The sequence below is a fragment of the Gambusia affinis genome, linkage group LG21 (assembly GCF_019740435.1).
Source record: "Gambusia affinis linkage group LG21, SWU_Gaff_1.0, whole genome shotgun sequence".
Classification (NCBI taxonomy): Eukaryota; Metazoa; Chordata; class Actinopteri; order Cyprinodontiformes; family Poeciliidae; genus Gambusia; species Gambusia affinis.
This window is the reverse complement of record NC_057888.1, coordinates 237,501-264,715: the sequence shown is the minus strand read 5'-3', so window position 1 is coordinate 264,715 and position 27,215 is coordinate 237,501. Positions and strand designations below refer to the sequence as shown.

The following is a 27,215-nucleotide window of genomic DNA, read 5'->3' as shown; positions in this document are numbered from 1 at the left end:
CTTATGTATAGATTTATTTGTCGCTTAAATGAGTCTAATAATAAAATTATACTGCTGTTGGCAAATGCTAAATATAGTGCAATAAAGTACTCATCTGTACTCTGGAGACACTGGTATGATTGCCTTTTGTAAGGCTAGAAGTCATGTGTTTGTATTGTTTATTTTTTGTACTTTTTATTCTTTTATTGCTTTTGTTTTCTCTTTGTATGTAATCTGGACTCTGAGTCTGTAATAAAAATCTATCTATCTATCTAATGGAGGCACAATGTCGTTTAGCCTCCACATACTGGCTGTAACACGATTCCCAGTCGACATTATCTTGTGTTTATTAACTTGACTTTCTAGCGTTGTATTCAAAAGCAGTCTAACCTCAGTCTGTCCACACAAATGAATCTCCTGGCGCCTAACAGAAAACCGTAGACATTTTGAATGATTGTGGTTGTGACAGGTTTTGGCCTACATCGCCCCCTATGGGTTCGGCATATTTAAAACAACTCAATACTTTATTTTTTATAAAATTGAATATCTTCGCGACATTGTTTTAAATGGACAAGACTTAATTGTAGGAGTTTTTCTCTAAGTTCTCAAGTTTCAGCTTTAATTTGATCATTCATTTCTGCTTACTGGCAAGTACATTTACAGATTAAATAAACATGAAGGCCTCAGCTAGCTAGTTTGTAAACTAATTAACTAGTTTAGAGCCAACTAAATATTTAGCAAGCTCAGTAATTACTTTGTTAGCAAGCTGTATATTTAGGTATGACCTAGCAAAAATATTTAGCTTACAAATTAAATATTGAGGTTGAAACTAAATGTTTAGTTACTAAGGTATATCTTCAAACTAAAGATTTATCTTTTTACCTAAATATGTAGTCAGCAAGCTAAATGTCTAGTTTGCTAACTAAATAGTTTGAAACTGACAGGATAACATGTTTAAAATGTGACTGAAGAATTACTGTTTTTACTGCTCAATTACAAAGTTACTGCTTTTATTTTTTGTCTGGGTAAGTTTACAAACCGCACCCATATTTAGTCCGTTTATTGGTTAGAGGAGCAGACGGGCCAATAATGAACCTAGATCTTCCAGTACCATTTGTTTTGATTCGTGTGAACTGAGAAGCACCAGCATTTCTCTCCTTCCATCTCTGATATTTTTGGAACTGATCCATTCAAATAAAGTGGTAGTCCAAGTGATGGTCCGACCCACTCAGACAGAACCAGAGCCTTCAGAATCTGAGGAACCTCTGACTCTGTTTGGTTCTAGATCAGAATCACAGAGAAACCGTAGCTCACATCGACTCCAGAACCTCTGCGTCAGTCAGACCCATAATGCACTGCTTTGATTTTAGTGCTTTTATTTTGAAAGAACCTCCTGGTTCTCACTGCAGCCTGATTTCGTCAGTTCCAAAGCAGAGCTGAGGTTCTGAGTTCTGCAACTTTTGTTCTCAAGCTAAACCTGGAAAACGGTCTGGTTTGGTTCTGAACGGTTGCCCTTGTTGTCTGCAGAGAAATTATATTCATCATCACACAGTTTGTGTATTCTGTCTGGTCTTGTACTGACCGAGTAGAACCAGGTCTTTTTGGACCTCAGATGCTGAGGAAGAACAGACACCAATGTGCTGATAAATCCTCTTTAATGCTAATAAACGTACTCAGCAGATCAACTTCCTGTTTGAATAAATGAGCTCTAAGTCCTGATTGGTTAAAAAGTAACAATCTGAAAACAGCCAATCAGCAACAGGCTATAACTGAACTCAAAAACTTGACATGGAAAAATATTTTAATAAAATGGTTGCACTCTGTCAGCCTGTACACTACACTACCCATAATGCTCTGCATAACCCTGAGCTTTTGAATCATAACCACTACATATTCTCCAAATTTCTCCTTTCTACTCTAAACATGAAGAAGTCTGCATTGATGGTCTAACAGGAATAGACAGAGCCAAGGCAAGGACCAGCAGCCAATCACAGCAGCTCGTACTGACGCAGGTGCATACGCTGGATGATGTCACGACAGTCGTTGAACACGCGGCGGATGTTCTCTGTGTCGATGGCGCAGGTGAAGTGAGGGTAGCAGTAATGTTTCCCGTCAGCGCTGGCCGTGCTGATCCTCTGGAACACATTAGAGGGAACACGTTAGAGGGAACACGTTAGAGGGAACACGTTAGAGGGAACACGTTGGAGGGAACTCGTTGGAGGGAACACGTTGGAGGGAACACGTTGGAGGGAACTCGTCAGTTCCCTGACCACCATCGAAGGGTTTTTACCAGGAACTCGTCTCTGATGAAGAACTTTGCTCGGGTCACTTTGGGGTCTTCGCCAACATCTGGAACAGCTGGAAAACAGACATGGATGTTAGGAAGCGCTCCATGTTCCTCACATGTCCATCAGCACATGCGTGTCCGCTCTTACACTCAGGAGGAACCTGGTAGTTGTTATACTCTGGGAAATAATCTTCCAGCTTGGACTTCCCAGCCAAGATCTTGTCAGCCAGGACGTCCTGCTTGTTGAGGAACAGAATCACAGAGATGGTCTTCAAGAACCTGCAGCCAATCACAGAGCACATGAAGGTCAACATGGCCAAAACCACAGGTCAGATAGCTGAGGCAGCTGATCAGGACCACCAGCACCTGTTGGTCCAGATGGACCTGAACAGGTCCAGGGACTCTCTGAGGCGGTTGGTGGAGTTGTCCTCCCTGATGACCATGTTGTAGCTGCTGCTGGCCGCTACGAAGATGATGGCCGTCACATCTGAGGGAACCAAACCGGGCTGAATTCTGCTGGCACTGGGTCACGATTAATGCTGCTGCTCTTACCGTTGAAGCACTGGATCCACTTCCTGCGCTCATCCCTCTGACCTCCTACATCAAACATACTGACACACACATACCTTTCATTTTCTGCTCAGAACACGGTGGTTCTGACCTCAAATCCAGAACTTACTGGAAGTTGACTTTGTCCACCTGAAACCTGGTCTCAAAAATCCCAGATGTCAGCACCCTGCAGCGCAGCAAGTCCTGCAGAAGAAGAAGACTGAGGTGGAGCCACAGTGGAAGCTGCAGCCTGATTGGCTGGTCTCTGACCTGGTCAGTAGGTGTGTAGTCCGTCTTCCTGACAGAGTCCAACCGGTCCAGGAAGCTGGAACCCAGAACACATGAGGATCAGTAAAAGACTTTAAAGATGCCTCCTAAACACCTGTCACACTACAGTACAGGTGGGAGGGGCTTAATGTGCAAGGTCCTTACTACTTGGCGCAGTCGATCAGCTGGTATTCATTGGAGCGTTCAAAGCACGCCTTGATGCCGTCGTCCTCCCACAGTTTCTGGGTGTGCTCAAAGAAGTCCTGCCAGAACCGGAGAGAGAGCTGTGAGCGCCCCCTGCATGCTGCAGAGGGACACAGCAGCACCTGGTTCAGAGGGGGATCGGACCACATCAAAGGTGGTCCTGATGAGTCTCCCTGGTATTATTGACCATCAGATGCTCTGGTGACTTCCTGCTTACTCCATTCTGGAAACGCCAGCAGGGAAACTTCTTGTAGCTCTGATCCATTCATCCCTTCAACCTTCCAAACCAGAGCCTTCCTTATTGGACCTTTGAGTCTCATTTTCTACCAGGACCTTATTTCTAACCGACTCACCTTTGGTAGAATCAAGCAGGACCAGACTGTCTTTATGACCTCCTGTTGATACAAAGATCCCAGTTAAACCCGGTCCGTTCTGTCTCAACCACACTGGTTCATGCTTTTGTGCCAGAGAATTCTCCATCTGGACGGTTCTCAGTCCAGCCTGGACTGTCTCCAGATGTTGGTCAGAAGAAACAGTGACAAGAAAAAGGAGCATCAATTGGAGCATCAACTGTTTACGGTTGTGACCCGACCGCAGGAGAGATCGACGGAGAACGAAGAAAACAGACAGAGAATGAAGGTCTCCGTCTTGAAGAGCCTGAAGACCAGCTTTGTCAAACTGGACTGCCTCTAAATGACAAGTGCCACCAGATCCATGGGTTTGACGGATCAACGGTACAACGGGTCAGCGGTACGACGGGTCAGCGGTACGTAGATATAAATGGCCCAGAGGTTCTAGAGGTGAACATCTTCTTTTATAACTACTGGGTCTGTGTGAAGGCTCCTGATTGGATGGCAGCAACAAAGTGAGGAGCATAGTGTCTCATGAACCAATCAACAGACCATAGAGGAAGAGTGAACACTTGTTTGGTGTGTGTGAGGTCCTTGGAGACGAGCTGTTTGGATAATGAGGCCTCAGGCGACTCTCAGCTGTGTGCGTCTCCGGTGAACTGGTTACATCATGTCATTACTGTCATTACAACAAACAAGCAGGTCTCCTGGTGCAGCTTGAAGCACTTCAACCCGTCTACCTGTTCAGGACGGCGTCTCACCTGTCTGTCTGTGTGTGTGTGTGTGTATTTCCTTTTAGGTCTCCTTTATTGCTGCAGGAAAAATTAACAGAAACTTTCAACGTTTCCACTGGAGCAGGAAACAACTCAAACACCGTGAACCCAAACCATCAGAACCAAACCAAGTAGTGAAGAGAATGATTGGACCTGGTTCTGAGGGGAAGTAGAGGTTCCACTGATCAGAGATCAATAACCCACTCAGACCCTCCAACCTGCCACCTCTGCTGCAGACACACCTGAGTGACATCACAGCTCACATAACTCACCTGTGTAGGTGTGGTTTTACCTCCGTGTAATCGAAGTCTGAAAGCGGAGCGATGCTCTTGATGTAGTCCACTCTGAACTGGTTGCCAGGGTTACCCAGAGGGACGGGCGGAGTCAGCGCACTCATGGCCGACACAATGGTCTGAAACAAAGACAGAAGCTGATTGGCAGATGGAGCTGACGGTCAGGACGAGGGCGGAGACATGTCCACCTGGAGGACCTGGTGGAGCCAGGACACCCTGATGACCTTCATGACCCTGATGACCCTGTGCTCCAGTCAGACTCACCACGATGGCGTCCTTCACGTTCTTCCTGATATCCTGGATCTTCTGCTGCTTCTCTCTGGGAACAAACCAGAGTTCATGACAACGGGTTTGGTCTAAACCCGGTTCCCACCAACCCAGACTCACTCAGCGTTGAAACCGTCCACATGGAGAATCCTCATCTGCTTCACGATGGTGCTTTTACCTGATTCTCCTGCACCTGCACAACCACAGAGAGGACAGGTGGACAGACAGGAGGACAGACGGGGACCAACCGGGGGCAGAGAGGACAGAGGAGAACAAATGAAGCCTGGACCATCGAGATCACGACAGGTAGAGGGACAGGTGGACAGACAGACAGACAGGAGGACAGACAGACAGACAGACAGGTGGGTCACCCAGCAGCAGCAGGCGGTGTGTTGCTTTGTACGCTTGTCTCTCCTTCTGCAGCTGCTTCTCGATCTTTTTGTTCGCTTCTCTTTTGACCTTTTCGTCGAGTCGCTCTTCGTCCGTCTTCCCGCCTAAACACCCCATTTCTACTGGAACCGCTGGAACCAGAACAGGGCCAGAGATGAGACTGGTCACGATGAGTCCAGTAGGACCAGAACCAGCCATCAGTTCAGCACATTGAAGCAGAACCATCTGGAATCTGCTCTGGTTCTGACTCGTTTGAGACATCAGAAACTTTCAGCTGGAAACGGGTCACAGCAGAACCTAAATGGACCCAGTATGGTGGTGGCTGTGGTCCCAGTGGACTGACCTGTAGCTGCTGGGAATCAGCGACGCGTCTAGCCTTCAGGTCCGGTTCCGCTCGTCCATCCAAGTCCACAGAGACGGGTCACAGAAGCAGTGGCAGCATGGTCCGATCTGCAGTCCGGTCCGGTTCAGAGAGGAGCTGCTGCAGGTTGTGTGATGTTTGCTGAGTGAAACACCTGAGCAGCTCCGCCTCGCCCTGACGGCGCCTCATTAGTCTTCTTCTTCTGCTCTTTGGGGATTTTTCTGTTTGGCTCTGAGCTGCTTGACAACCAGCAACAGAATCACAAACAGCTTTGGACCTGCTGTAGGGGACGGGGCTGCGAGGGACGGGACGTCCCACTGCTGAGGACAACAGCTGGACATCCCCGCTGTCCACAGCATGTCCTGTGGGTTCTGATGAAAACCGGTCCGGTTTGGTTCTGCCGGGTCAGCCTGCGAAGCTGCTGCTGCCCCCTGCTGTCAGGCTGTTGGTACAGCCTGATGGAGGCTCCCCTCCACTGCAGTGACCAGCTCTCCCTCTGGTGGTCGGCTGTAGCCACTATGCCACACATCCCCATGGCAACCAGCATCAGCACCACGGCCACCAGACTTGGCAACCAACATCACCATGGAAACCAGCACCAGCATCAACATCACGCAGTATTTAGTTTCAGCCTTTAATCGTTTAGATCAGAAGAGAAAATTTATCAGAAACAAAAAGATCCAGGAGGTCTTCCTCTTCTTCCTCCTCCTCTTCTTCACTCAGATCCCAAAATGTCTGAGGCTCTCCTCCGGTCGATGGAGACTTCCTCAGCGGTTGGATGAATGTGCCATCCTCAGCTGGTCGGAGTCCAGAGTCTTCAACCTGAGGAGAAAGAGACTGAAGATCTGAACACAGGTAACACAAAACCCCGACCCACCAGAACCAGAACCCACAGCTCATATCAACTCGATTTGTTCTGGAGTACTGGGGAGAACCTCTAACCCAGTGGGGCGCAAAGTGGGTTCTGGAGGGCTCATTAGAAGAACATCGACCTGCTGAGGAGGAAGTTCCCTCCAGCAGGGAGGAACTGAACATGCAGGACGCCAACCTCCAGAACCCGCCGTGGAACCGCCCAGTCCAAACAGACTTTACTCAGAACCCGGTTTGCATCTAGAACCCGGTTCATTTTCCGTTGGTCTCCACCGTAGCACCAGCACCGTAGGACCCGAGATGAGGTCCACTCCAAACATTACAACCAAACCTTTATAGTTCCCCCAGTTCTACTCCGGCCCAGCAGATCATCTGGACCCAGCTCTACTCCTGTTGCAGCAGGGAGAACCGGACCAGAACCCATCAGACTCACTTCTTCAGATGTTCCTGACAAAACGAACTGAGCTGCTCCATCTCAGAGTGGAAGAACGTCTGCAGGACAAACAGGAAGTGGTCATTAGTGGGACGGAACCAGTCACACCAGTTCAGAACCAGCAACCTGCCTCATACCAGGATCTCAGAATCCATGGAATTCAGACTGATGGAGTTCTCCTCCAGTTGCTTCAGATGATCTGTTACATTGCTTTCAAACCGCTGCAACAACGACAACCTGAACACAAACCAACACACACTAAGAGGTTTGTGGAGGTGGGCGGAGCTTGTGGTGTTGTGTAGAGGCAGGTGTGGCGTCAGACTTACCTGTGCTGGTGGACAGCTGTGAGCAGTGAGGACACGTGCTGCTGACAGTCCCTCAGGGACCCGAGAACCTCAGCTTGGACCTCCTGCCAGCAACCCTGAGATCATGGAGTCAATCAGCATCGTTAATTATTGATTATTGATGAGCAGCAGAGCCACTGATGGAGAGGAAGTGTGGCTACAGACAGTGAAGCGCTGCTCCAGCTGGGCTTTGAAGGACTTGAACGCAGCAGTGATGTCAGATGTCAGGTGTGACTCTGGCTCCGCCTTCTGCTTCACCCCTTCACTCTGAAGAGCCTCCTCTACTGCTAGCTCTGCCCCCTCTGCTGGGCAGCCAGGTGAGCATCAGAAACATTCAACAACTGAACTTGGAATTAAACTACCTTTCATTGGCAACGCAGACTCCGCCCAGTCCTGCACAGGCTCTGCCTTCCTCTTGGAGGGGTAGACGCCCTCGGCCTGGTCTGACAGGTAGCCTGTGGTTCAGAGTGTTGGTTATTCTGGACAAAGTCAGGACAAACTGGAGCCTAGCATCTAACAGAGAGACCATCATTAATTTTAAGCCATCATCCAGGTAAATGAACAGGTGAGACCTGAATCTGCAGCTTCTCTTTTCCTCAGGTTTTCCTGCAGAAGAACAAAAAACAGGTAAAAATGAAAAACTTATCAGGTTTGACTCCAGTCAGAAACAGGAAATGAACCTTGATAGAGGGAGAGCTGCTTCCTTCTTCAAGTCCCTCTGACAGGTGCTGTGTCATTTGAAACTCCGCCCCCTGCAGGTCACCTGATGGGGGCTCCTCCAGGTTCAACAGGTGAACTTCTGAACCATCAGCTCCATCGGGCGGATCCAACGGTGGCTGGAAAGCAACTGAACCAGAAACTTGAGAGATTCTGTCTGATGGACCAAAATACTATCACTAGTCACCACCGGCGGGTTTCTCTGACTCACCGCTGAACTTAGGAGTGGAGTGAACGATCTGGTCAAAGAGAACTTCAGCTCGGTTTGAAGCCGTAGGCTGAAAACCAAAACTTCACAGTTGGAACCAGATAAACAAGTCAGTTGGTTGGCTGTTAGTTTGGTCAGTCATTCGGTGGTCTTTGGGTCAGTCATTGGGTGGTTATTGGGTCAGTCATTGGTCGGTCATTAGGTAGGTCATCCATCCATCTTCTTCCGCTTAGAGCCCCACCAGGGGGCAGCAGAGGTCCAGATCCAGACTGCATGAGGACACCAACCATAAAGAAACTGAGACCCAACAGAACTCTGGTTCTGTTGGGAAAGAGACGGTCAGAGGACCCAAAGAACTCAGCCCTGAGGGGAGGTCACAGAGAGGTCAGGGCTGTGAGGGGTGGTTACAGAGAGGTCACTATCTCTCTGCAGAGCTGACCCATCAGAACTTCATGGGAGGGTAAGAGTCTACGATTGGCTGTGTCCAGGACAACAGGACTAGCCTGGCTGTAATGTGTCTAGAGTAAAGTTAGGTGGAAGGAAGACCTTGGTGGGGGTCTGTTTACAGGAGTTGGGCTCAGCTTGGGACTCTGAGGGCCTCATGCTGGGGGATGCAGACACATCAGAGCAGCAGATGTTTCAGGCTCTACAGCAAAGACATTCTGGCTGGGATGCTGTCAGGGGGCGTGTCCAAACAGCAGCCAGGTAAAGAGGGCAGAGCCAGTAGCCAACACACCTGTATAAGGCTCCCCGAGGGATACGGTCGAATGCCTTCTCCAAGTCCACAAAACACATGTAGACTGGTTGGGCGAACTCCCAGAACCCTCCAGGACCTGCTGAGGGTGTAGAGCTGGTCCAGTGTTCTAGAACCAGAACCACACTGCTCTTCCTGAATCTGAGGTTCAACAATCCGACAGACCCTCCTCTCCAGAACCCCCGAATAGACCTTGCCAGGGAGGCTTAAGAGTGTGACCCCCCTGTAATTGGAGCACACCCTCTGGTCCCCCTTTTTGAACAGAGGGACCACCACCCCAGTCTGCCAGTCCAGGGGAACTGCCCCCAATGTCCATGCGATATTGAAGAGCCGCGTTAGCCAACACAACCCTACAACATCCAGAGCCTTGAGGAACTCCGGGCGGATCTCATCCACCCCCGGGGCCCTGCCACCGAGGAGCATTTTGACCACCTCGGCGACCTCGACCCCAGAGATTAGAGAGCCCAACCCAGAGTCCCCAGGCTCAGCTTCCATAGTAGAAGGCATGTTGGTAGAATTGAGGAGGTCTTCGAAGTATTCTGCACACCGGCCCACAACATCCCGAGTTGAGGTCAGCAGCACACCATCCCCAATGTAGACAGTGTTGGTGCTGTACTGCTTTCCCCCACTGAGACGTGGATGGTGGACCAGAATCGCCTCGAAGCCATATGGAAGTCTTTCTCCATGGCCGCTCCAAACTCCTCCCACGCCCGAGCTTTTGCCTCAGCAACCACCCGAGCCGCATGCTGCTTCGCCTGCCAGTACCCATCAGCTGCTTCCGGAGCCCCACAGGCCAAAAAGGGCCGATAGGACTCCTTCTTCAGCCTGACGGCTTCCCTCACCGAAGGTGTCCACCAACGGGTATGAGGGTTGCCGCCACAACAGGCACAGACAACCTTGCGGCCACAGTTCCGATATGGAGGCACGGAACAAAGTCCACTCAAACTCCATGTTCCCCACCTCCCCCAGGACATGTTCGAAGATCTGCTGGAGATGGAAGTTAAAGCTCCGCCTCACAGGGGATTCTGCCAGACGTTCCCAGCAGACCCTCACAACACGTTTGGGCTGCCAGGTCTGACCGGCATCCTCCCGCACCAGCAGAGCCAACTCACCACCAGGTAGTGGTCAGTGGACAGAACCGCACCTCTCTTCACCCGGGTGTCCAAGACATACGGCCACAGATCCGATGAAACGATGACAAAGTCGATCATCGAACTGCAGCCTAGGGTGTCCTGGTTCCAGGTGCACATATGGACACCCTTATGCTTGAACATGGTGTTCGTTATGGACAATCCATGACGAGCACAGAAGTCCAACAACAGAACACCACTCCAGTTCAGATCGGGGGGGCCGTTCCTCCCAACCACGCCCCTCCAGGCCTCACTGTCATTGCCCATATGAGCGTTGAAGTCCCCCAGCAGAACAAGGGAGTCCCCAGAAGGAGCACTCTCCAGTACCCCCTGTAGGGACTCCAAAAAGGGTGGGTAACCTGAACTGTCGCTCGGCCCGTAAGCAGAAACGACAGTCAGGACCCGTCACCCCCCCCATAGACGGAGGGAGGCTACCCTCTCATTCACCGGGGTAAACCCCAACGTACAGGCGCCGAGATGGGGAGCAACAAGTATGCCCACTCCTGCCCGACGCCTCTCACCTTGGGCAACTCCAGAGTGGAAGTATGTCCAGCCCCTCTCAAGGAGACTGGTTCCAGAACCAGAGCCATGCGTCGATGTGAGACCAACTATTTCTAGCCGGAAACTCTCAACCTCACACACTAGCTCCGGCTCCTTCCCCACCAGAGAGGTGACATTCCACGTCCCAAGAGCTTCTGCAACCAAGGATCGGACCACCAGGGTCCCCTCCCTCGGCCGCCACCCATCACACAATGCACCCAACCCCTTTGGCCCCTCTCACGGGTGGTGGGCCCATGGGAGAGGGGACCACGTTTCCTCTTTGGGCTCCATGGGTAAAAGCCCAGCCACCAGACGCTCGTCGTCGTGCCCCCCCTCCAGGCCTGGCTCCAGAATGGGGCCCCGGTGACCCGTGTCCGGGCGAGGGAACACTGAGTCCAAAGTTTGTATTCCTCATCAGGGTGGGTGGTCATTGGGTCGGTCATTTGGTGGTCATTGGGTCGGTCATTGTGTCGGTCATTGGGTCTGTCATTTGGTCGGTCATTGGGTCAGTCATTCGGTGGTCATTGGGTCGGTCATTCGGTGGTCATTGGGTCGGTCATTGGGTGGTCATTGGGTCGGTCATTGGGTCAGTCATTCGGTGGTCATTGGGTCGGTCATTGGGTCAGTCATTCGGTGGTCATTGGGTCGGTCATTGGGTCAGTCATTCGGTGGTCATTGGGTCGGTCATTGGGTCAGTCATTTGGTGGTCATTGGGTCGGTCATTGGGTCAGTCATTTGGTGGTCATTGGGTCGGTCATTTGGTGGTCATTGGGTCAGTCATTCGGTGGTCATTGGGTCGGTCATTCGGTAGGCAATTCGGTGGTCATTGGGTAGGTCATTGGGTCGCTGTCCGGTTACCTTCAGTGAGGTGGACTCGTCATTCGGTGGTCATTGGGTCGGTCGTTGGGTCGGTCATTCGTTGGTCATTAGGTCGGTCATTCGTTGGTCATTGGGTCGGTCATTCGTTGGTCATTGGGTCGGTCATTCGTTGGTCATTGGGTCGGTCATTGGGTCAGTCATTTGGTGGTCATTGGGTCGGTCATTCGGTGGTCATTGGGTCGGTCATTGGGTCAGTCATTCGGTGGTCGTTGGGTAGGTCGTTGGGTAGGTCATTGGGTCGGTCATTGGGTCGGTCATTGGGTCGGTCATTGGGTCGGTCATTGGGTCGGTCATTGGGTTGTTGTCCGGGTTACCTTCAGTGAGGTGGACTCGTCATTTGGTGGTCATTGGGTCGGTCATTGGGTCAGTCATTTGGTGGTCATTGGGTCGGTCATTGGGTCAGTCATTTGGTGGTCATTGGGTCGGTCATTGGGTCAGTCATTTGGTGGTCATTGGGTCGGTCATTTGGTGGTCATTGGGTCAGTCATTCGGTGGTCATTGGGTCGGTCATTCGGTAGGCAATTCGGTGGTCATTGGGTAGGTCATTGGGTCGCTGTCCGGTTACCTTCAGTGAGGTGGACTCGTCATTCGGTGGTCATTGGGTCGGTCGTTGGGTCGGTCATTCGTTGGTCATTAGGTCGGTCATTCGTTGGTCATTGGGTCGGTCATTCGTTGGTCATTGGGTCGGTCATTGGGTCAGTCATTTGGTGGTCATTGGGTCGGTCATTCGGTGGTCATTGGGTCGGTCATTGGGTCAGTCATTCGGTGGTCGTTGGGTAGGTCGTTGGGTAGGTCATTGGGTCGGTCATTGGGTCGGTCATTGGGTTGGTCATTGGGTCGGTCATTGGGTTGTTGTCCGGGTTACCTTCAGTGAGGTGGACTCGTCATTTGGTGGTCATTGGGTCGGTCATTGGGTCAGTCATTTGGTGGTCATTGGGTCGGTCGTTGGGTCGGTCATTCGGTGGTCATTGGGTCGGTCATTGGGTCGGTCATTCGGTGGTCATTGGGTAGGTCGTTGGGTAGGTCGTTGGGTCGGTCATTCGGTGGTCATTGGGTAGGTCATTCGGTGGTCATTGGGTCGGTCATTGGGTCGGTCATTGGGTCAGTCATTGGGTCAGTCATTCGGTGGTCATTGGGTAGGTCATTGGGTCGGTCATTGGGTCGGTCATTCGGTGGTCATTGGGTAGGTCATGGGGTCGGTCATTGGGTCGGTCATTCGGTGGTCATTGGGTCGGTCATTGGGTCAGTCATTGGGTCAGTCATTCGGTGGTCAATGGGTCGGTCATTGGGTCGGTCATTGGGTCGGTCATTCGGTGGTCATTGGGTCGGTCATTCGGTAGGAAATTCGGTGGTCATTGGGTAGGTCATTGGGTCGCCGTCCGGGTTACCTTCAGTGAGGTGGACTCGTCCTCGCTGCTCGGAGACGACAGCGGTAGAACTGAGGAGAGAGACACAGCTGTTGGGATTCTTCTGATTGGTTCAATCCAGGTCATGTGACGGTTCGTTCTGATCTAAACAATGAGTTCATAAAGCCGTGGACAGTTCAGGTCTTGGACCAGCAGTAAAAATGGTGGTGTTGTGGAAGTCTGGTGGTCAAGCAGTCGTCTGGGTGGAAGTCTGACAGAACCCGACTTACTCTTCAGCTGACTCTTGCTTAGCGGCTTCTTGCGGCTGTAGAACCGAGCTGTGTGCGTGTCTGCGGAGGACGAGGTCCGGTCTGCTCCTCCGGCGCTGGATGGACTCAGCTGTTTCTGAAAACACCAACAGTTACTCAGATGAAGCTTTGCCTCATGATTCAGACACTGGTAGCAGTGACCAGCAGGAGGCGCTGTTCCAACATGCAGGTGGTGCAACGCTACATTGAAGACTCTCCCTACGGCCTCCTCCAGCTCTTGCTGGTGTTCAAGGTCAAAGGTCAGCTCCACCACGTGACTTCTGGTGTTCAGGTGCATGATTGGATTGGTCAGCCTGACACAGAGGACCATCTCTGCCCAGGAGCATGATGGGGGAAAAAAACACAAACTGAGTGTCATTAAAACAACTAGATGTAAAACACCTGGTGGCTCTGATCTACCAGTTCTAGTTCTGGAATCTTAATGAGTGAGAAAGTGAGAAAGCTGTAATCTGACTTCACCGCCACAATACTGCCCCCACCAGGCCGTTCTGTGCCACAACAACACTGTCACTACTCCTATCAACCTTAAATAATTTATAAAGAACTTCAGGAATCCCAAAGTTCTGTCACATTGTCCAGATGTTCTGGAGGTCTTCCATCTTCTTACCGTTTTGTTTGAACTTCAGACTGTAATAATCCACGTCCTCCATCTGCAGGTGGATGGACCCCCAGAGAAAACCCTGGAGAACAAACAGAACATCAGATTGTTTCAACTACCACCAAGGAGAACCCTAAAGACTTCCCATGTTTTATGAATGTTCCCCATCAGAGGAACCTGTGGCTCCTGTAGAACCAGAACCAAAGAAATCCCTCTGGATGGTTTGAGCTGCAGTAAGACTTGTGCATGGTTTTCTTTAGCGCCACAGGAGGAGGAAACTTGTGTTGCAAGTTGGTGGGATGAGGAGGAGCTGGGGGGCTGAAGCACCCAGTTACTGGAAGACCTTTCCTTTCCTTTTCCTTCTCTTGAGCCAAACTTCCATGTGAACTCCAGACAGTCTTACTCAATAAATGAGGACATATGTCCTGATCAGGCTTGTCAGACTAATATTAGCTTTTGAAAATAACCTTTTAGCAGCTATTAAACACACTATGATGATCACTTGGTGATGGAACTGCTGACAAATTAACTTCTCCGTCATAATTCATGGAACCAGCCTGCTGAATGTTTGCCTACAGATGAAAATAGTTTCATAATTCAGTAATATTGTTCTGATGAATTGAGTTGCCTTTCATTGTCTTGATTTATTTATTGATTCGGACTCCACAGCTGGGTGGTTGGCTGAACTTTGTCCTGCTGACTTACACAGCAGATGATATATGATGCGTCTTTAATGTAGCAAATATTAAAGACACTGGTTGGGCCAGTTGGTGAGTAGAGTGACTCACCAACTGGAGTCACTGAGCGACTTCCTGTTTACGTTTCACAAAGGAATTTTAGAAAAGCATCAACTGGTTGTTACTGCTTTGGATTCAGCCTGCAGCTGCACAGAGAGACAGGCACATGGAGGACGCATCCTCACCCGGACCGGGTCGGTGGGGACGCGTCCTTACCGGTCCTTCTGGAAGTTATGTTGCCACAGTAGAACCCGCGGACGGTTCTGTAGAACCCAACCTGTGAAGGTAAACTGGAACCAACCTGAGGATCATCGATGAAAAAGCTCACACATCCCGAACCCACGTTGAAATCAATCCAGAATTTGTCCAGTTTCTCATCTTTGGGTCGGAACAACTGCAGAGACAGCATGACGAGGTGCTCTGTGTCGGGCTCAAAGTTCTGGTTCTGGGTCCATTGACGTTGGTACCTGCGTGGAGCTGAGGAAGGCCCTCAGGCAGGGGAAGCTGTACACTCTGACGGACAGAACCAAACATCACCAGGAATTAGTCTGAACCATCTAGAACTCACTCAGATCCAAAACTGACCAGGAATCATAAAAACGCCCAGAAGAACTGCATTATGGGATGTCACCTCCTCTGGTCTCCATGGTAACGGTTAACGAAGTTCAGGAAGCGTCTGCAGTCCTGCCGGTGAAGACAGGTGTAGATCAGAACCAGGTAGAGCTGGTGTCCACACAGAGCAGTTGAGTCACTCACCACCTCAAAGTCAGCGTCTCTGATGTCACAGAAGGTGGATCTGATGTCACTGCTGTCGAACCACTGATTGGCTCTCTGCTCACGCTCTCTGCGCGGCGTAAGGCGACACAGCGCCTCCAAGAGGCTGACCTGAAATTCATAGTCTGAAACAAAAAGGAAGCTACAAACATGGAAGCTGTTTCTACACAGTTCCAAATCCTGATCCAGAAAGCTGCAGACTCCGAGGACCAGGGGTCAGCGGTCCTTGTCTCTACCCGAGAACCGTCCAAAACATTTAACCGATCGAGCTCACCTCCAACCGTCACAACAGCAGCTGCCAGCTGAGTCCTACAGGTAAACAGAGACAGGTGAGCCAACAGGTGAGCTTAGCATCCATTCACTGACAGCGTCCCAACAGAAGCCTCACAAGTTCTGGTTCTGGTCGATTTGGATCAACCTCCTCTGTTGCCGGCTCAGGGACTCCAGGATGCTGTTGAAGGTTCTGATGGCCTGAAACCAGAGAGGGGCTTCATGATTCCTCAGCAGGGGGCAGCAGTGGTTTAGTGGTTACCATGGTTACCTCCAGTCGCAGAGGGAAGTGAACTCCTGCCTCCAGAGCCAGGTGAGCCAGGTGAAGCAGCAGCACGGACAGCTGGGCAGCTAGAGGAGGCAGCAGCGTTAGACACCTGAGCAGCAGAACCAACATACGAACCAGAACCAACCGGACCTGGAAGAGACGCCTGGGCCAGGAGCTGAGAGACAAAACAGATCACAGGTCATAATCAGAACCCACCAAGAAAAAGGTTTCCAGTTCCAGGATCAGATCTGAGAATCCACCAGCGCTAACAGGAGCAGAAAGCGCCGTCCTGGTTCCCCAGCAGGGGGCAGCAGTGCTCTCCTTACCAACTGAAACATGGATCATTCCTACCAGCCTCAGTCAGCGCCACCACACCGACTGCAGCTGAGCCACAAACTAACTAAATCTACAGTTTCACCTGCCAAACTGGTTGAACTGACACCAGTACTGGGTCAGAACCCAGATTGGCACGAACCAAACCCAAAACAGGGTAAAGCAACTCATCCCTGAGCCAAGAAGGTTTATAAGTTAATACCAAAAATAATAATAATAAAAAAGTAATGAAGATAAATCAATAATGATGATGATGATGATGATTCTCCTCCTTTCAGGTCAGGAGTTTTTCCTTCTGACCTGCTGCAGATCCATTCCAGTTTCTGGACACAATTTGGATAGTTCTATTATATATCATCTAAATATTTACTGTTAATATTTGTGGAAGCTCAACTTCTGCAGAGAAATAAAAGAGGATCAGATGCATCCCTCATATTAATTAACCAATAAACAATGTAACCTAGGTAACGACAACATCAGTATTATTAGCTAAACATGGACCAGCTAGTTATCATTTAGCTAACATTAGCTGCATCCAGCATCTTCACTCAGCCAGATTAAAATGGTGCAATGTTATCGTCTTTGCTGGCTCTGGCTAATTGCTGAACAGGAGACACTGCAGTTCAGCTCAGTAGCATGTCTCCTGTCGGTGAACAGAGGGTGTGACGCCGCCAGATTAATGCTGCAGCATTCAGCTTCTATGCATTACAAATCTGGAATAAACTTCCCATAACTGCAAAACAGCCGAAACACCGAGTGCCTTTAAATCTGCATTAAAACCAGCTGGTTAGAGTTGCTTTTGAGACATAATCAGTGAAACAATCAACAATCTGATGTTTAACGACGGCTAAATATAATGTTTCAGTCACTGACTGCATCTCCATGACTTTGTATTTTTATGATTTAAAGCCTTTGAACTGTTGCTGAAAGGTGCTGCACAAATAAAATCTGTTTTTTTTTTCTTTGTTAGCAGGCATATGGTGTGTTTGAAGATGGATCATCCTGAGGCCACTTCTCTCTACCTTCATGACTGAGGGAACATTTTATGGGAACATCCATGGGAACTCATCAGCCATGGGCTCATTGGACACCAGGCCCCATCATGTCCTCATCCTGCTGGACCCGTCATCAGACTGGGTCACCACCAGGACCCGGAGACCCACAGCGCTGCTGCAGCTCCTCACCTACACGTGGCACTGGCCCGGTGGAGAGTCTGGGCTGCAGCGGTTCGGCCGCCAGAGGAAACGGGTCTGATAGAAAACCCGTTGGTTCTGGTTCGGATTGGTCTATGGAAGTAAGACGTGAGACCGACCCAACCCATCTGGTGCCATCTTGCTCCTGCAGGTTCTCAGGTGATTTTAGCCTGCTGAAGCCTGAACCAACAGCCGTCCTCCTGCAGGAATGAAGCTCAACCTGTTCAGAGTGAAATCATGTCAGTGCAGCTGCTTCAGAGTTTGGAGGTCCACTCTCCATGTTCCTGGGTCCACATCCTTGTTTTCTGCTTAGAAGAAGAGTAAATGTTTTCTTTCATTTCCGCCTGACTGAACTGGATTGAGCAGAATCGGAGTTGAGACCAGTCCAGCTCTGGTCTGTGGTCTGTCCTCTACATGGAATGCAGTCGGACCAGCTAGCTCCGCCCAGCCACTCCAGTCTTCACTGACGCAGTTGAGTCGACAGCAGCAGCTCAGACTTCTTCAGGTTCTGTTCTGCTGTGAAGCAGGAAGAATGGCTCAGCGGGGGATTTCAGTGGACGAAGACATCCTGAGGTGTTCCATCTGTCTGGCTCTACTGAAGGATCCAGTGACCATTCCCTGTGGACACAAGTACTGCTCCGAGTGCATCCAAAGCCACTGGAAAGAGCAGGACCAGAAGGCAATCTACAGCTGCCCTCAGTGCAACTCAGGCCAGTTGTGGGAAAGAACACCATGTTAGCAGAACTGGTGATGGAAATAAAGAAGGTCGCGCTCCAAGATTCTCCTCGTCTTCGTCAGTACATTGGACCTGGAGATGTGAGTTGTGACTTCTGTACTGGGAGGAATATGAAAGCCACCAAGTCCTGCCTGCAGTGTCTGGCCTCCTACTGTGACCCCCACCTCCAGCCTCACTACGACTCTCCAGCTTTTAAGACCCATAAGCTGGTCACAGCTTCTGCAGACATCCAGGAGAACATCTGCTCCCTGCACAATAAAATGAAGGAGATCTGCTGCCGCAGCGACCAGCGGACCATCTGCTTCCTGTGCTCTTTGGATGAGCACAAAGGTCATGACACCGTCTCCGCTGCAGCAGAGAGGACCGAGTGGCAGCAAGAGATCGGACCGAGACGGCAGGAATCTGGCAGAGACTCCAGGACCTAGAGGAGGCCCTGAAGCTGCTTCAGAAGGAGGGTGACGCCATCACCAGCTCTGCCAGCGACATGGTGGAGAACATCCAGGCAATGTTCAAACAACTGCTGCAGCTCCTGGCCCAGAGAAGCTGTGACATCCAACAGCTGATTGGATCCCAGCAGGAAGCCGAAATGAGGCAGGTTGAAGAGCTTCAGCAGAGAGTCCAGCAGGACGTCTCAGAGCTGACCAGGAGAGATCATGAGCTGGAGAAGCTGGCACACACAGAACGACCACGTCCAGTTCCTACCAAGGTACCCCTCTCTGATATCACTGGGCCCATCTACAAACTCAGCCATCAATATTCGGTCTCCAAACTACTTTAATCAGATAACGTATGCCGTCACTGAGCTAATTCAGAAACTGCAGGACACCCTGAGGCAGGAATGGACCAGGATTGCCATGACTACAGCAGACCTTCCACAGACACAAGCTCACCATGGGATCCCACCATCACCACAAGCCATGCTCTCCAAAGTTGGTTCCTTGGAGTTGCCACCAAAAATTCACCCAAAACCAGAGAGGCCCAAGGATTCAGCACCAGCAGCTCCTCCACCCCTCGCAAAGTCCAAGACTGCACAAATGCCACCAAGGCGCCTGAAATCATTTGATGGCAAGGTACTCATACCTTCAGCTTACTCCAACATTATACCAACGGCACAATTTCACACATCGTCTATGGAGTTCAAGATGTTAAAACCAACATACCCAACACCAGGAGGTCACCTGAAGAAGGTTTAATCATCAATGTATCCAACGTTAGAGAAGTCCACAGTTTTATCTCCAGCAGTTTACCAAACATCAAGAGAGTCAAGTATTGTACCAACAGCACCAATTTACACATCATCAATTGAGTCCAAGACTTCACAACCAGCAGCTTATCCTGCACTGAGCGAGTCCAAGGTGTCTCCACCAAGAGGTTCGCCGCAGAATCTTTCCAAGGTTTCCTCACCAACGTACCCAACACCAGATCAATCTAAAGGTCCGTCATCGGACCCGACAAAGGACGAGAACACATTTATACCAGCACTAGGTTACGCATCACTAGATAAGTTCAAGGTTTTACCACAAGCAGCACCAGGAGAGCCCAAGACGAGAACAGAGTTTTTATCGTATGCATGTCGGTTCATCTTGGATCCCAACACTGCTAATAAAAAGTTGGTTCTGTCTGTACAGAACATGAGAGTGACATGAGGAAAGAAAAAGCAGTCGTACTCAAATCATCTGGAGAGATTCACAGACCGGTTTCAGGTTCTGAGCAGAGAAGGTTTGACTGGACGCTGTTACTGGGAGGTGCAGTGGAGTGGGATCGTCTCTGTGGCAGTGGCTTACAAAGACATCGTCAGAGCAGGAGGAACCAGTGGATTTGGAGATAAGATGTCGTGGATTTATTATTGTCACAATAATAAATACATCCACGATGGTAGAAGCCTTGACCTCCCAGGACCTCCGTGTTCTAGGATAGGTGTGTATCTGGATCATGAAGCAGGAGTTCTGTCCTTCTACAGCATCTCTTCAACCATGGCTCTCCTGCACCAAGTCCAGGCTGTTTTCACCCAACCGCTACACGCTGGAATCTGTGTTGGGTCTGGATCGGCTGAGTTCAGCTACTGTAGGCAATGCCCAACAAGATGCTTTTAACTCACAGAACCAGCCAAGACTCAGATGGACTCTGGATGTCTGGTATAGGTCTCCAAGGTTGGGCAGCTTGAAGGTATTTTAAACTTTGGACCTAGTCCAACTCAAGGTGGACTTCTTTTTTATTACATGGTATTTTTATTCAATTCGACTAATGTCTGAGAGAACCTTCATGGATCCTTGGAGAGGATCAATAACAAAGTGTGTTTGGTTTAAGCAGACCAAGAAGACCAAAACGATACTTTGAGTACTAATAAACCTAAAAGTTTTAAAACTGGAACAATTTAAACTATTATATAAAACTGGTGCTTTGTGTTCTAAAAGCCAATGATTCCACCCAGTCGGTTCCCCATCAGAACCATCTGCTGAAAATCTGACAGGGTCCAGCAGAGTCTGATGGTCTCTGATGGGGGTCTAGCAGGGTCCAATGTGGGTTTGGAGGGATCGTGGTTTTACATGGTGTGTTGGGTGCATGGATGTAACAGAGTGAACCAATGGAAACATTAAATCACCAACACATGAAGTATTTTTAACCCCCACCCTCATGCTATTGATCATCATGGAACCATTGTTGCTACAATCAGGAAATAAAATCATTTATGTGCATAAAAAGGTTTCGGCTGTTTGATGATGATGAAGATGAAGAACTGGTTTTAAATCCTCCCTGTCCTGGATGAGCAGGTATGTTCCTGAGATAAAACTCAGCAGTGGTTCCAGACCAGTGAGACCACCGCTGGTTCTCCCCCAGCGGTGGTCTCACTGGTCAGAGACACCCTGGATGCAAGAAGGAGTTCTGGAATGGGTGAACATCTGGAACTCAGTCCAGATGTTCACCTGAGACCTGCTGCCACTCAGGGGAACTCATGGAAGATTCAGGAGGGATTTAGGAGGGATGCAACTACCGAAGCTGATGCAAATATCTTCCTCTCTGTATCACAGGGCCTTTTTTCAGGTGGACATCTCCTGGGTCAGCCAGGCCAATGGCTGCTGACGGGCCACGGCATTAAGAACAGTTAGAGACCCGATGATGCCCGTCTGTCAGGTGATCCAGGACAGCTGAGCAGATGACACTTCAGCTGTGAAAGGTGAATAGCAAAACTTGGTGGCTGATTGGCTGCCAGGACACTGAGCTCACCTGAGACCAACATGACAGACAGACAACTCCAAACTTCACTTCCCAGCATGCTGCTCACCAGGAAGTAGTCAAAGAACTCCTCTGTGAGGGTCATCAGGGTGGTGGAGCCTTCCTGGAGGTCGGAGGTCAGCAAGTCATGAACAGCTTCGAACCATAACATCACCTGAGCAACAACAGAAAGGTGAGAGCAGCACAGAAGACGACTGACCAATCAGATCACTGATTACCTTAGCAGTTAGCCCGAGGTTGACCAGAGTCTCCAGGTCTTCCTTGTTCTCCGACAGAATCGATACAGATTTCAACACGACCAGAACCCTGCAGAACGCCCTGCTGCGCAGCTCCTGAAACACAATTGGCATCGCTGAGCAGCAACGCAGCAACGCAGCAACGCAGCCCACCGCTGGACCCGGGAGCTAACCACGGTGCCACCGAGCTCTATAGGAAGAAACTCCCAGAGCTTCAGAATGATCTGGGAAACACCAGTGTGGACAAGTTCTCTGAACAGAACTCTGGTTCTGCACAAACAGAGGATGGGCTCTTTGTTGATGCATTGACCTAATGGAGAAAAGACCCAACAACACTGCTGCAGGCCCCGCCCCCATCATGGCCCCCTGCAGTTACTCCTGCCGTTACCTTGATAACTAGGAGGTGCAGCCTGGTGAGGGTGGAGCTGGTCAGTCCTTCATAGTGAAGCAGAGAAACGAGTTGAGACGAGTCTCCACGAAGCAGACAGCCGTCCACCTGAAGCTCAAACTGGGACAGAAACAGATTAAATTAAATTCAGATTTAATCCAGATGCATTCATTTAGAGTCATTTTAATCTGGTTTAATCCTGAACAGAGTAGATTAACTCATTCAGGGTTGATTTCACACACAGAAAACCCAAAGCCTGAATATCACAAACATGTAAAGCACGGATCTACCGCCACCAGCAGGGGGCGCCGTCTGACAAAACAATTTCACTGAAATCTACTGTTGATCAGACTTTTCTGATCCACCAGTTATTGATCAGATTCTGGATGTTAGCTCCTTCGATGTTCCGATTATCAGATGCACACATAAGATGCAAACTTTGAGGAACCGAACCGGGAACCTGGCAGCGTTCCCACAACTCTGGGGCGTTCAGCTGTGATGTCGGGCTGGAGACAGCAGGGGGCGGCAGAGAGCTGAGAACACGACAACTGACCAGGAAGGTCAGAACGGGCCGCTGATCAATGAATCCATGAATAAATGAATGAATCTATGAATCCTTGAATGAATGAATGAATGAATCTATGAATGGGACGGAACAGAGAAGGCCGCCTGGACAGGAGACATTTGTCCGGATCCTTCCGTGTCCCATGCTGGATGTTCTGGAAACGTTCATGAAGCTCCAGAGAACGTTCTCTGCACCGTCGTTCTGTGTTTACGGATCTTTTCTCCTCCTCATCATCATCATCATCTTCAATACTCAATGAGCAGATTAATAAAAGAAAACTGCTGGCTCACCATCGCGCGCATCTGTCTCCTCTCCGTCCACTCAGGGTGTCGGGAGCGCGCACACAGCTGCATATAATGAACTCATCAGCCTCGGGGCCGCGCAGCGGAGGAGACAAAGTAGTTCAGGCCAAGCGGAGGAATATCTGGACAGCTGAGTAAACTGGCCAGAGTTCTATGATCAATAAGTGATAATCAATCAGATCGGTTTCAGTCTGATTGATTAGACTGAATGTTTAATGAATATTCTTTCGTGTTTAGTAAAAAATAATGTAGTGAAGTAAAAGTAGAATTTTTCAACAAAGTTTGATTTTAATTTAAATAAAGACTTTAAGATTTTTCTGATTAAAGTAAATATTTTCTCATTAAATTTAAAAACTAAATAAAGAAACAAGTTAATAAATAAAACCTGTGAGATGAATAATTGTCATATTTGAACTGAAACCTTCAGATTCTCTGCAGGTTCAATCATCTTCATCATCTTCATCATGTCCGCCTCCTCTCAGTATAATGACAGGCAGATGAAATTTGTTAAATATTATTCAGAATATTTCATAACTGAATTTCTTCTGTTTGATGAAGATGTGAGTCTTCCCCAGTAGTCTTCCTCGCTGCTCCTTCGGTTCTCAGTTTATATTTTTATCAGAAATTATTTAAAATGTAAATAAATAAAATTCTTTCATCCAAACCAAAAGTTCCGATTTGATTTTCAAAAGTAACAAAAGTACAAACGGTAGTAAACTAGTAACTTTGCACCCTGACATTGATTAATCATTAATATCAGTTTATCAATAAATATCAATTAATAGATATTAATTCATATTCACATGAAGGCCTGATGATTCTCATCACACCCAGGATCGACCGAAATATTTTTATTATTACAGATAAATATGATACAAATTTCAGTATTTGAGTCATAACATTTCAAATAATTTCAGAGGAACTAAACAATAATAATAATAATAATAATAATAATAATAATAATAATAATAATAATAATAATAATAATGATATTATTATTATTATTATTATTATTATTATTATTATTATTATTATCATTATTATTATTATATTTTTATTAATAGGAACAATAAATCACCATCTTGCTGAGGCCTGTGATTGGTCAACACCTGGACAGGAGCTGAGCTGCTGACCAATCAGCTTGTAGAACCTGATGAAGAGGAGTAAAAATCTTCATCATCAGCCAACATGGATGAGTATGACGTCATTACTGTTGCGTCATTAAAAAACTAAATGGATCAAAACTTCTGTTGTATTAAAACATCCACAGATTTGATTCTTTGTTAATGAACAGCTTTCATAGCTGCTGCGGTTCGGACCTGACCCGGTTCGGACCTGACCCGGTTCGGTCTCCAGTTTATGCTGCGCTCTGTAAACAGTTCTGCCATCCGAACCGGTTCTATTCCAGAACCAGAGCAGAAGGAACAGAACCTTCAGTTAGTTCTGGACAGAACGGAGTCCATGAGTTTGGAACCAGGCGGGACCCGCAGGTGGACCAACTCCTCTGGTTCTGGTTCTGTAATTGTTGACTAATGAGTTTGTTTGTTTTGGTAAAAACAGTCACGAGTTTACACAACAAACCTTCACCTGAACCTCCACACTCACCTGCAGAGCCAGCAGAACACCGACCCAACCGGGTCGGACCCAGTCGCTGTGCCACCCGATCAGGTGAGGTTCTGGTTCTGACCCGCCCCCCCCACCCCTCCCCCTCCCCGTGCAGCTCGCCGGTCTCACCTGTTCTCAGTTCTACCTGCGCCGCCGCCGCACGAGCCGCTTCTTTCTTCTTCATCTCTCCTCGATTCGGTTCTGAGAGGCTTATCTTAGAGCTGGGACCAGAATCAGAACCAGAACCGGGACCAGGAGGAGTACTTGTCCCAGAGGCAGCAGCAGAGCCGGTACCGGTACCGGCAGCATGTCCCGCGACGAGGCGGACTGCGTGTGTTCGGTCGGGATGAAGCTGACCTGGGACATCAACGACCCCAAACTACCGCAGGTACCGACCCAAAGACCGGCCCAGAACTGATTAATAACTGGGACAAATATGAATTCATGTTTGATTGAACTGAAAGGAATTTTTGTAAAACGCTTTGAGACATAAAATAATAATAATAATAATAATAATAATAATAATAATAATAATAATAATAATAATAATAATAATAATAATAATAATAATAATTAGTTAACCCAATCAAAGAAATTAAGTGTTTAACAGTTTTTTAAAAAATTAATGGAAATTTACAGACGTTGTTTTATTTTTGCTTATTTTATTATTAAATTATTATTATTATTACTACTACTACTACTACTACTACTACTACTAATAATAATAATAATAATAATAATAATAATAATAATAATAATAAATGAATCTTCGCTCTGAAGGAAATGAATTGTGAACTTCATAAATAGTGACGTGTCTCCAAAATGATTCATTCCTGATCGGATCCAAATGTTCTGATAAAACCCATAAAAATAAATAAAAATATTTTGGGTCCGAATCAGAACCGAGTCAAAAGCGGAGCCGCTTCGGATTGAACTGAAAACCTTTCTGCTGCTAAAACGCGCTTTGGTTCGGTTGGGTTCGGTTCTGAGTACAGAGAATGAAACTACGATCCAAAACAAGCCAGAACCAGAACCGCTCAGAACGCTTGAAGAGAATCCGAACCGACCGCGAAGAACCGAACCGGAAAAGATTTTATTAAAACAAAAATATGAATCAATCAGAATTTATTTCAAAATGAAAGAATAAATTCTGAGAATTAAATGTTTAAATTATTGGGTTAAGTTTGGGCCAGAGACCGAACTCTGCAAGGTTCGGTTCCAAACGGTTGTATAAATAAAAACAGTAAATCATTTTCATTTAGTTTGATTTTATTTTAGATTTTCTTTAGTTCTGAATTTTTGAATTATTTATAAATTCTTCTTTAATCACTGATTGCGGTTAAAATGAGGTTCGGTTCAGTTACTGTCCGTGGCGGTTCCGGGACAGAGTCTACTGGTTCTCATCCACTCAGAACCAGAACCGGTCCAATAAATACAGCTCCGGTTCCGGACCTCTGATAAAAGTCTGAAAAGAACCGGAAAAAATATAAAATATATATCAAAATCTAAATAAATAATAATTATGATACCTGCGACAGACTGGGGTCCTGTCCAGGGTGACCCCGTGACCCCGTGACCCCGTGACCCCGCCTCCCGCCCGGAACGTAGCTGGAGAGGAACCAGCAACCCTCCCGACCCGATGAGGGTGAAAAGAAAATGGAATTATGATAGTAAATAAATGAATTTTTAAATCAAAAGCTTGACAGTAGAATAAAACAGAAAGAGAGCAGATAAAGATTAATGCTTAGAACCAGAACCAGAACCAGAACCAGAACCAGTCACTTAAAGAAAAGACACAAAAACACAAGAAACAAAAATTACAATAAACATTAAAATGTTTAAAACATTTCTGGTTTGAAAGTTTCCAATAAATTAAATTTCCTGTTTGGTCAGAAATTTGTAAATAATAATAATAATAATAATAATAATAATAATAATAATAATAATAATAATAATAATAATAATAATAATAATAATGGGGCTGCACAGTGGAGCAGTTGGTAGCACTGTGGCCTTGCAGCAAAAAGGTCCTGGGTTCGATTCCCGGCCCGGACTCTTTCTGCAGGTTCTCTCTCCGGTTCTCCTGGTTCCTCCCAAAGTCCAGAAAATTTATCTCAGGTTAACTAGTCTTTCTGTGTGTGTGTGTGTGTGCGCGCATGGTTGTGTGTCCTGTTTGTCTCTGTGTTTCCCTGCGACAGACTGATCTGTCCAGGTGACCCCGCCGTGACCCCGCCTCTCGTCCAGAACGTTAGCTGGAGAGGCAACAGCTCCTCCTGACCCCTATGAGGGACAAGGTGTTAGAAAATGGATGGATAATAATAATATATTATTATTATTATTATTATTATTATTATTATTATTATTATTATTATTATTATTATTATTATTATTATTATTATTATTATATCTTTCTAGTTTAAATGTAACTTTGTCTTGAACTCATGTTGCTGAGTTCTGGTTCTGGCCCAGTCTCCTACAGTTCAGTTGTAGTGGTGACATCAGAACCAACCCTGTGGGTCGGGTCAGATGTCAGCTACAAAAGTCCAGAACCTCCATCTGAAGTTCTGGAACATTGGATTCAGTCAGACCGACTTAGTTCTGTTCAACCCAGTTGGATCCCAGTAACCAGTACGTCAGGTCCAGTATGAATACTGCTGCATCACTGGACCAGGATGTGGCCAGGGAGAAATCTCCACCAGAACCAGA

General features: G+C 47.9%; 3 protein-coding genes across 10 annotated transcripts in view; 1 reads left to right on the top strand and 2 right to left on the bottom strand.

Annotated features, from left to right (window-relative positions):
* Nucleotides 1-1,196: 1,196 nt before the first annotated feature.
* Nucleotides 1,197-5,844, bottom strand: LOC122824443 (guanine nucleotide-binding protein G(olf) subunit alpha-like). 3 transcript variants are annotated; one of them, XM_044105148.1, is made up of 14 exons: nucleotides 5,703-5,844; nucleotides 5,341-5,490; nucleotides 5,090-5,156; nucleotides 4,967-5,021; nucleotides 4,702-4,821; nucleotides 3,640-3,681; nucleotides 3,248-3,345; nucleotides 3,086-3,140; nucleotides 2,946-3,019; nucleotides 2,819-2,877; nucleotides 2,633-2,753; nucleotides 2,415-2,545; nucleotides 2,270-2,337; nucleotides 1,197-2,114 (listed from the first exon to the last, which is right to left on the bottom strand). In XM_044105148.1, the coding sequence occupies exons 2-14, from the start codon at nucleotides 5,474-5,476 to the stop codon at nucleotides 1,968-1,970; spliced, it is 1,173 nt and encodes a 390-aa protein (XP_043961083.1). In that variant the 5' UTR covers nucleotides 5,477-5,490; nucleotides 5,703-5,844; the 3' UTR covers nucleotides 1,197-1,967. The 3 variants fall into 3 exon arrangements, with proteins under 3 accessions (XP_043961083.1, XP_043961082.1, XP_043961086.1); XM_044105147.1 differs by having other exon boundaries at nucleotides 1,200-2,114; nucleotides 5,090-5,162; XM_044105151.1 differs by lacking the exon at nucleotides 3,640-3,681 and having other exon boundaries at nucleotides 1,203-2,114; nucleotides 5,090-5,162.
* Nucleotides 5,845-6,124: 280 nt separating this feature from the next.
* sycp2l (synaptonemal complex protein 2-like) overlaps nucleotides 6,125-27,215 on the bottom strand; it is a 32,519-nt gene continuing 11,428 nt past the window's right edge. The window contains exons 1-25 of one of the 6 annotated variants that reach the window (XM_044105052.1): nucleotides 22,893-23,150; nucleotides 22,038-22,157; nucleotides 21,632-21,745; nucleotides 21,463-21,567; nucleotides 16,068-16,092; nucleotides 15,921-16,000; nucleotides 15,768-15,850; nucleotides 15,654-15,688; nucleotides 15,362-15,504; nucleotides 15,237-15,289; nucleotides 15,073-15,118; nucleotides 14,907-14,999; nucleotides 13,878-13,950; nucleotides 13,455-13,582; nucleotides 13,232-13,346; nucleotides 12,984-13,033; nucleotides 8,296-8,362; nucleotides 8,048-8,214; nucleotides 7,940-7,973; nucleotides 7,730-7,822; nucleotides 7,533-7,672; nucleotides 7,350-7,444; nucleotides 7,161-7,260; nucleotides 7,024-7,082; nucleotides 6,125-6,542 (exon numbers count right to left, since the gene is read on the bottom strand). In XM_044105052.1, coding sequence (XP_043960987.1) covers nucleotides 6,488-6,542; nucleotides 7,024-7,082; nucleotides 7,161-7,260; nucleotides 7,350-7,444; nucleotides 7,533-7,672; nucleotides 7,730-7,822; nucleotides 7,940-7,973; nucleotides 8,048-8,214; nucleotides 8,296-8,362; nucleotides 12,984-13,033; nucleotides 13,232-13,346; nucleotides 13,455-13,582; nucleotides 13,878-13,950; nucleotides 14,907-14,999; nucleotides 15,073-15,118; nucleotides 15,237-15,289; nucleotides 15,362-15,504; nucleotides 15,654-15,688; nucleotides 15,768-15,850; nucleotides 15,921-16,000; nucleotides 16,068-16,092; nucleotides 21,463-21,567; nucleotides 21,632-21,745; nucleotides 22,038-22,157; nucleotides 22,893-22,955 — 2,136 coding nt within the window. In that variant the 5' untranslated portion in view covers nucleotides 22,956-23,150 and the 3' untranslated portion in view covers nucleotides 6,125-6,487. Of the gene's footprint in view, nucleotides 6,543-7,023; nucleotides 7,083-7,160; nucleotides 7,261-7,349; nucleotides 7,445-7,532; nucleotides 7,673-7,729; nucleotides 7,823-7,939; nucleotides 7,974-8,047; nucleotides 8,215-8,295; nucleotides 8,363-12,983; nucleotides 13,034-13,231; nucleotides 13,347-13,454; nucleotides 13,583-13,877; nucleotides 13,951-14,906; nucleotides 15,000-15,072; nucleotides 15,119-15,236; nucleotides 15,290-15,361; nucleotides 15,505-15,653; nucleotides 15,689-15,767; nucleotides 15,851-15,920; nucleotides 16,001-16,067; nucleotides 16,093-21,462; nucleotides 21,568-21,631; nucleotides 21,746-22,037; nucleotides 22,158-22,892; nucleotides 23,151-27,215 lie in introns of those variants that run through there. The other 5 variants (XM_044105050.1, XM_044105054.1, XM_044105053.1 and 2 more) reach the window with 5 other exon arrangements.
* gcm2 (glial cells missing transcription factor 2) overlaps nucleotides 24,284-27,215 on the top strand; it is a 9,847-nt gene continuing 6,915 nt past the window's right edge. Inside the window, exon 1 of the mRNA XM_044105115.1 lies at nucleotides 24,284-24,897. Within this exon, the coding sequence (XP_043961050.1) occupies nucleotides 24,817-24,897 (81 nt within the window). The 5' untranslated portion in view covers nucleotides 24,284-24,816. The remainder of the gene's footprint in view (nucleotides 24,898-27,215) is intronic.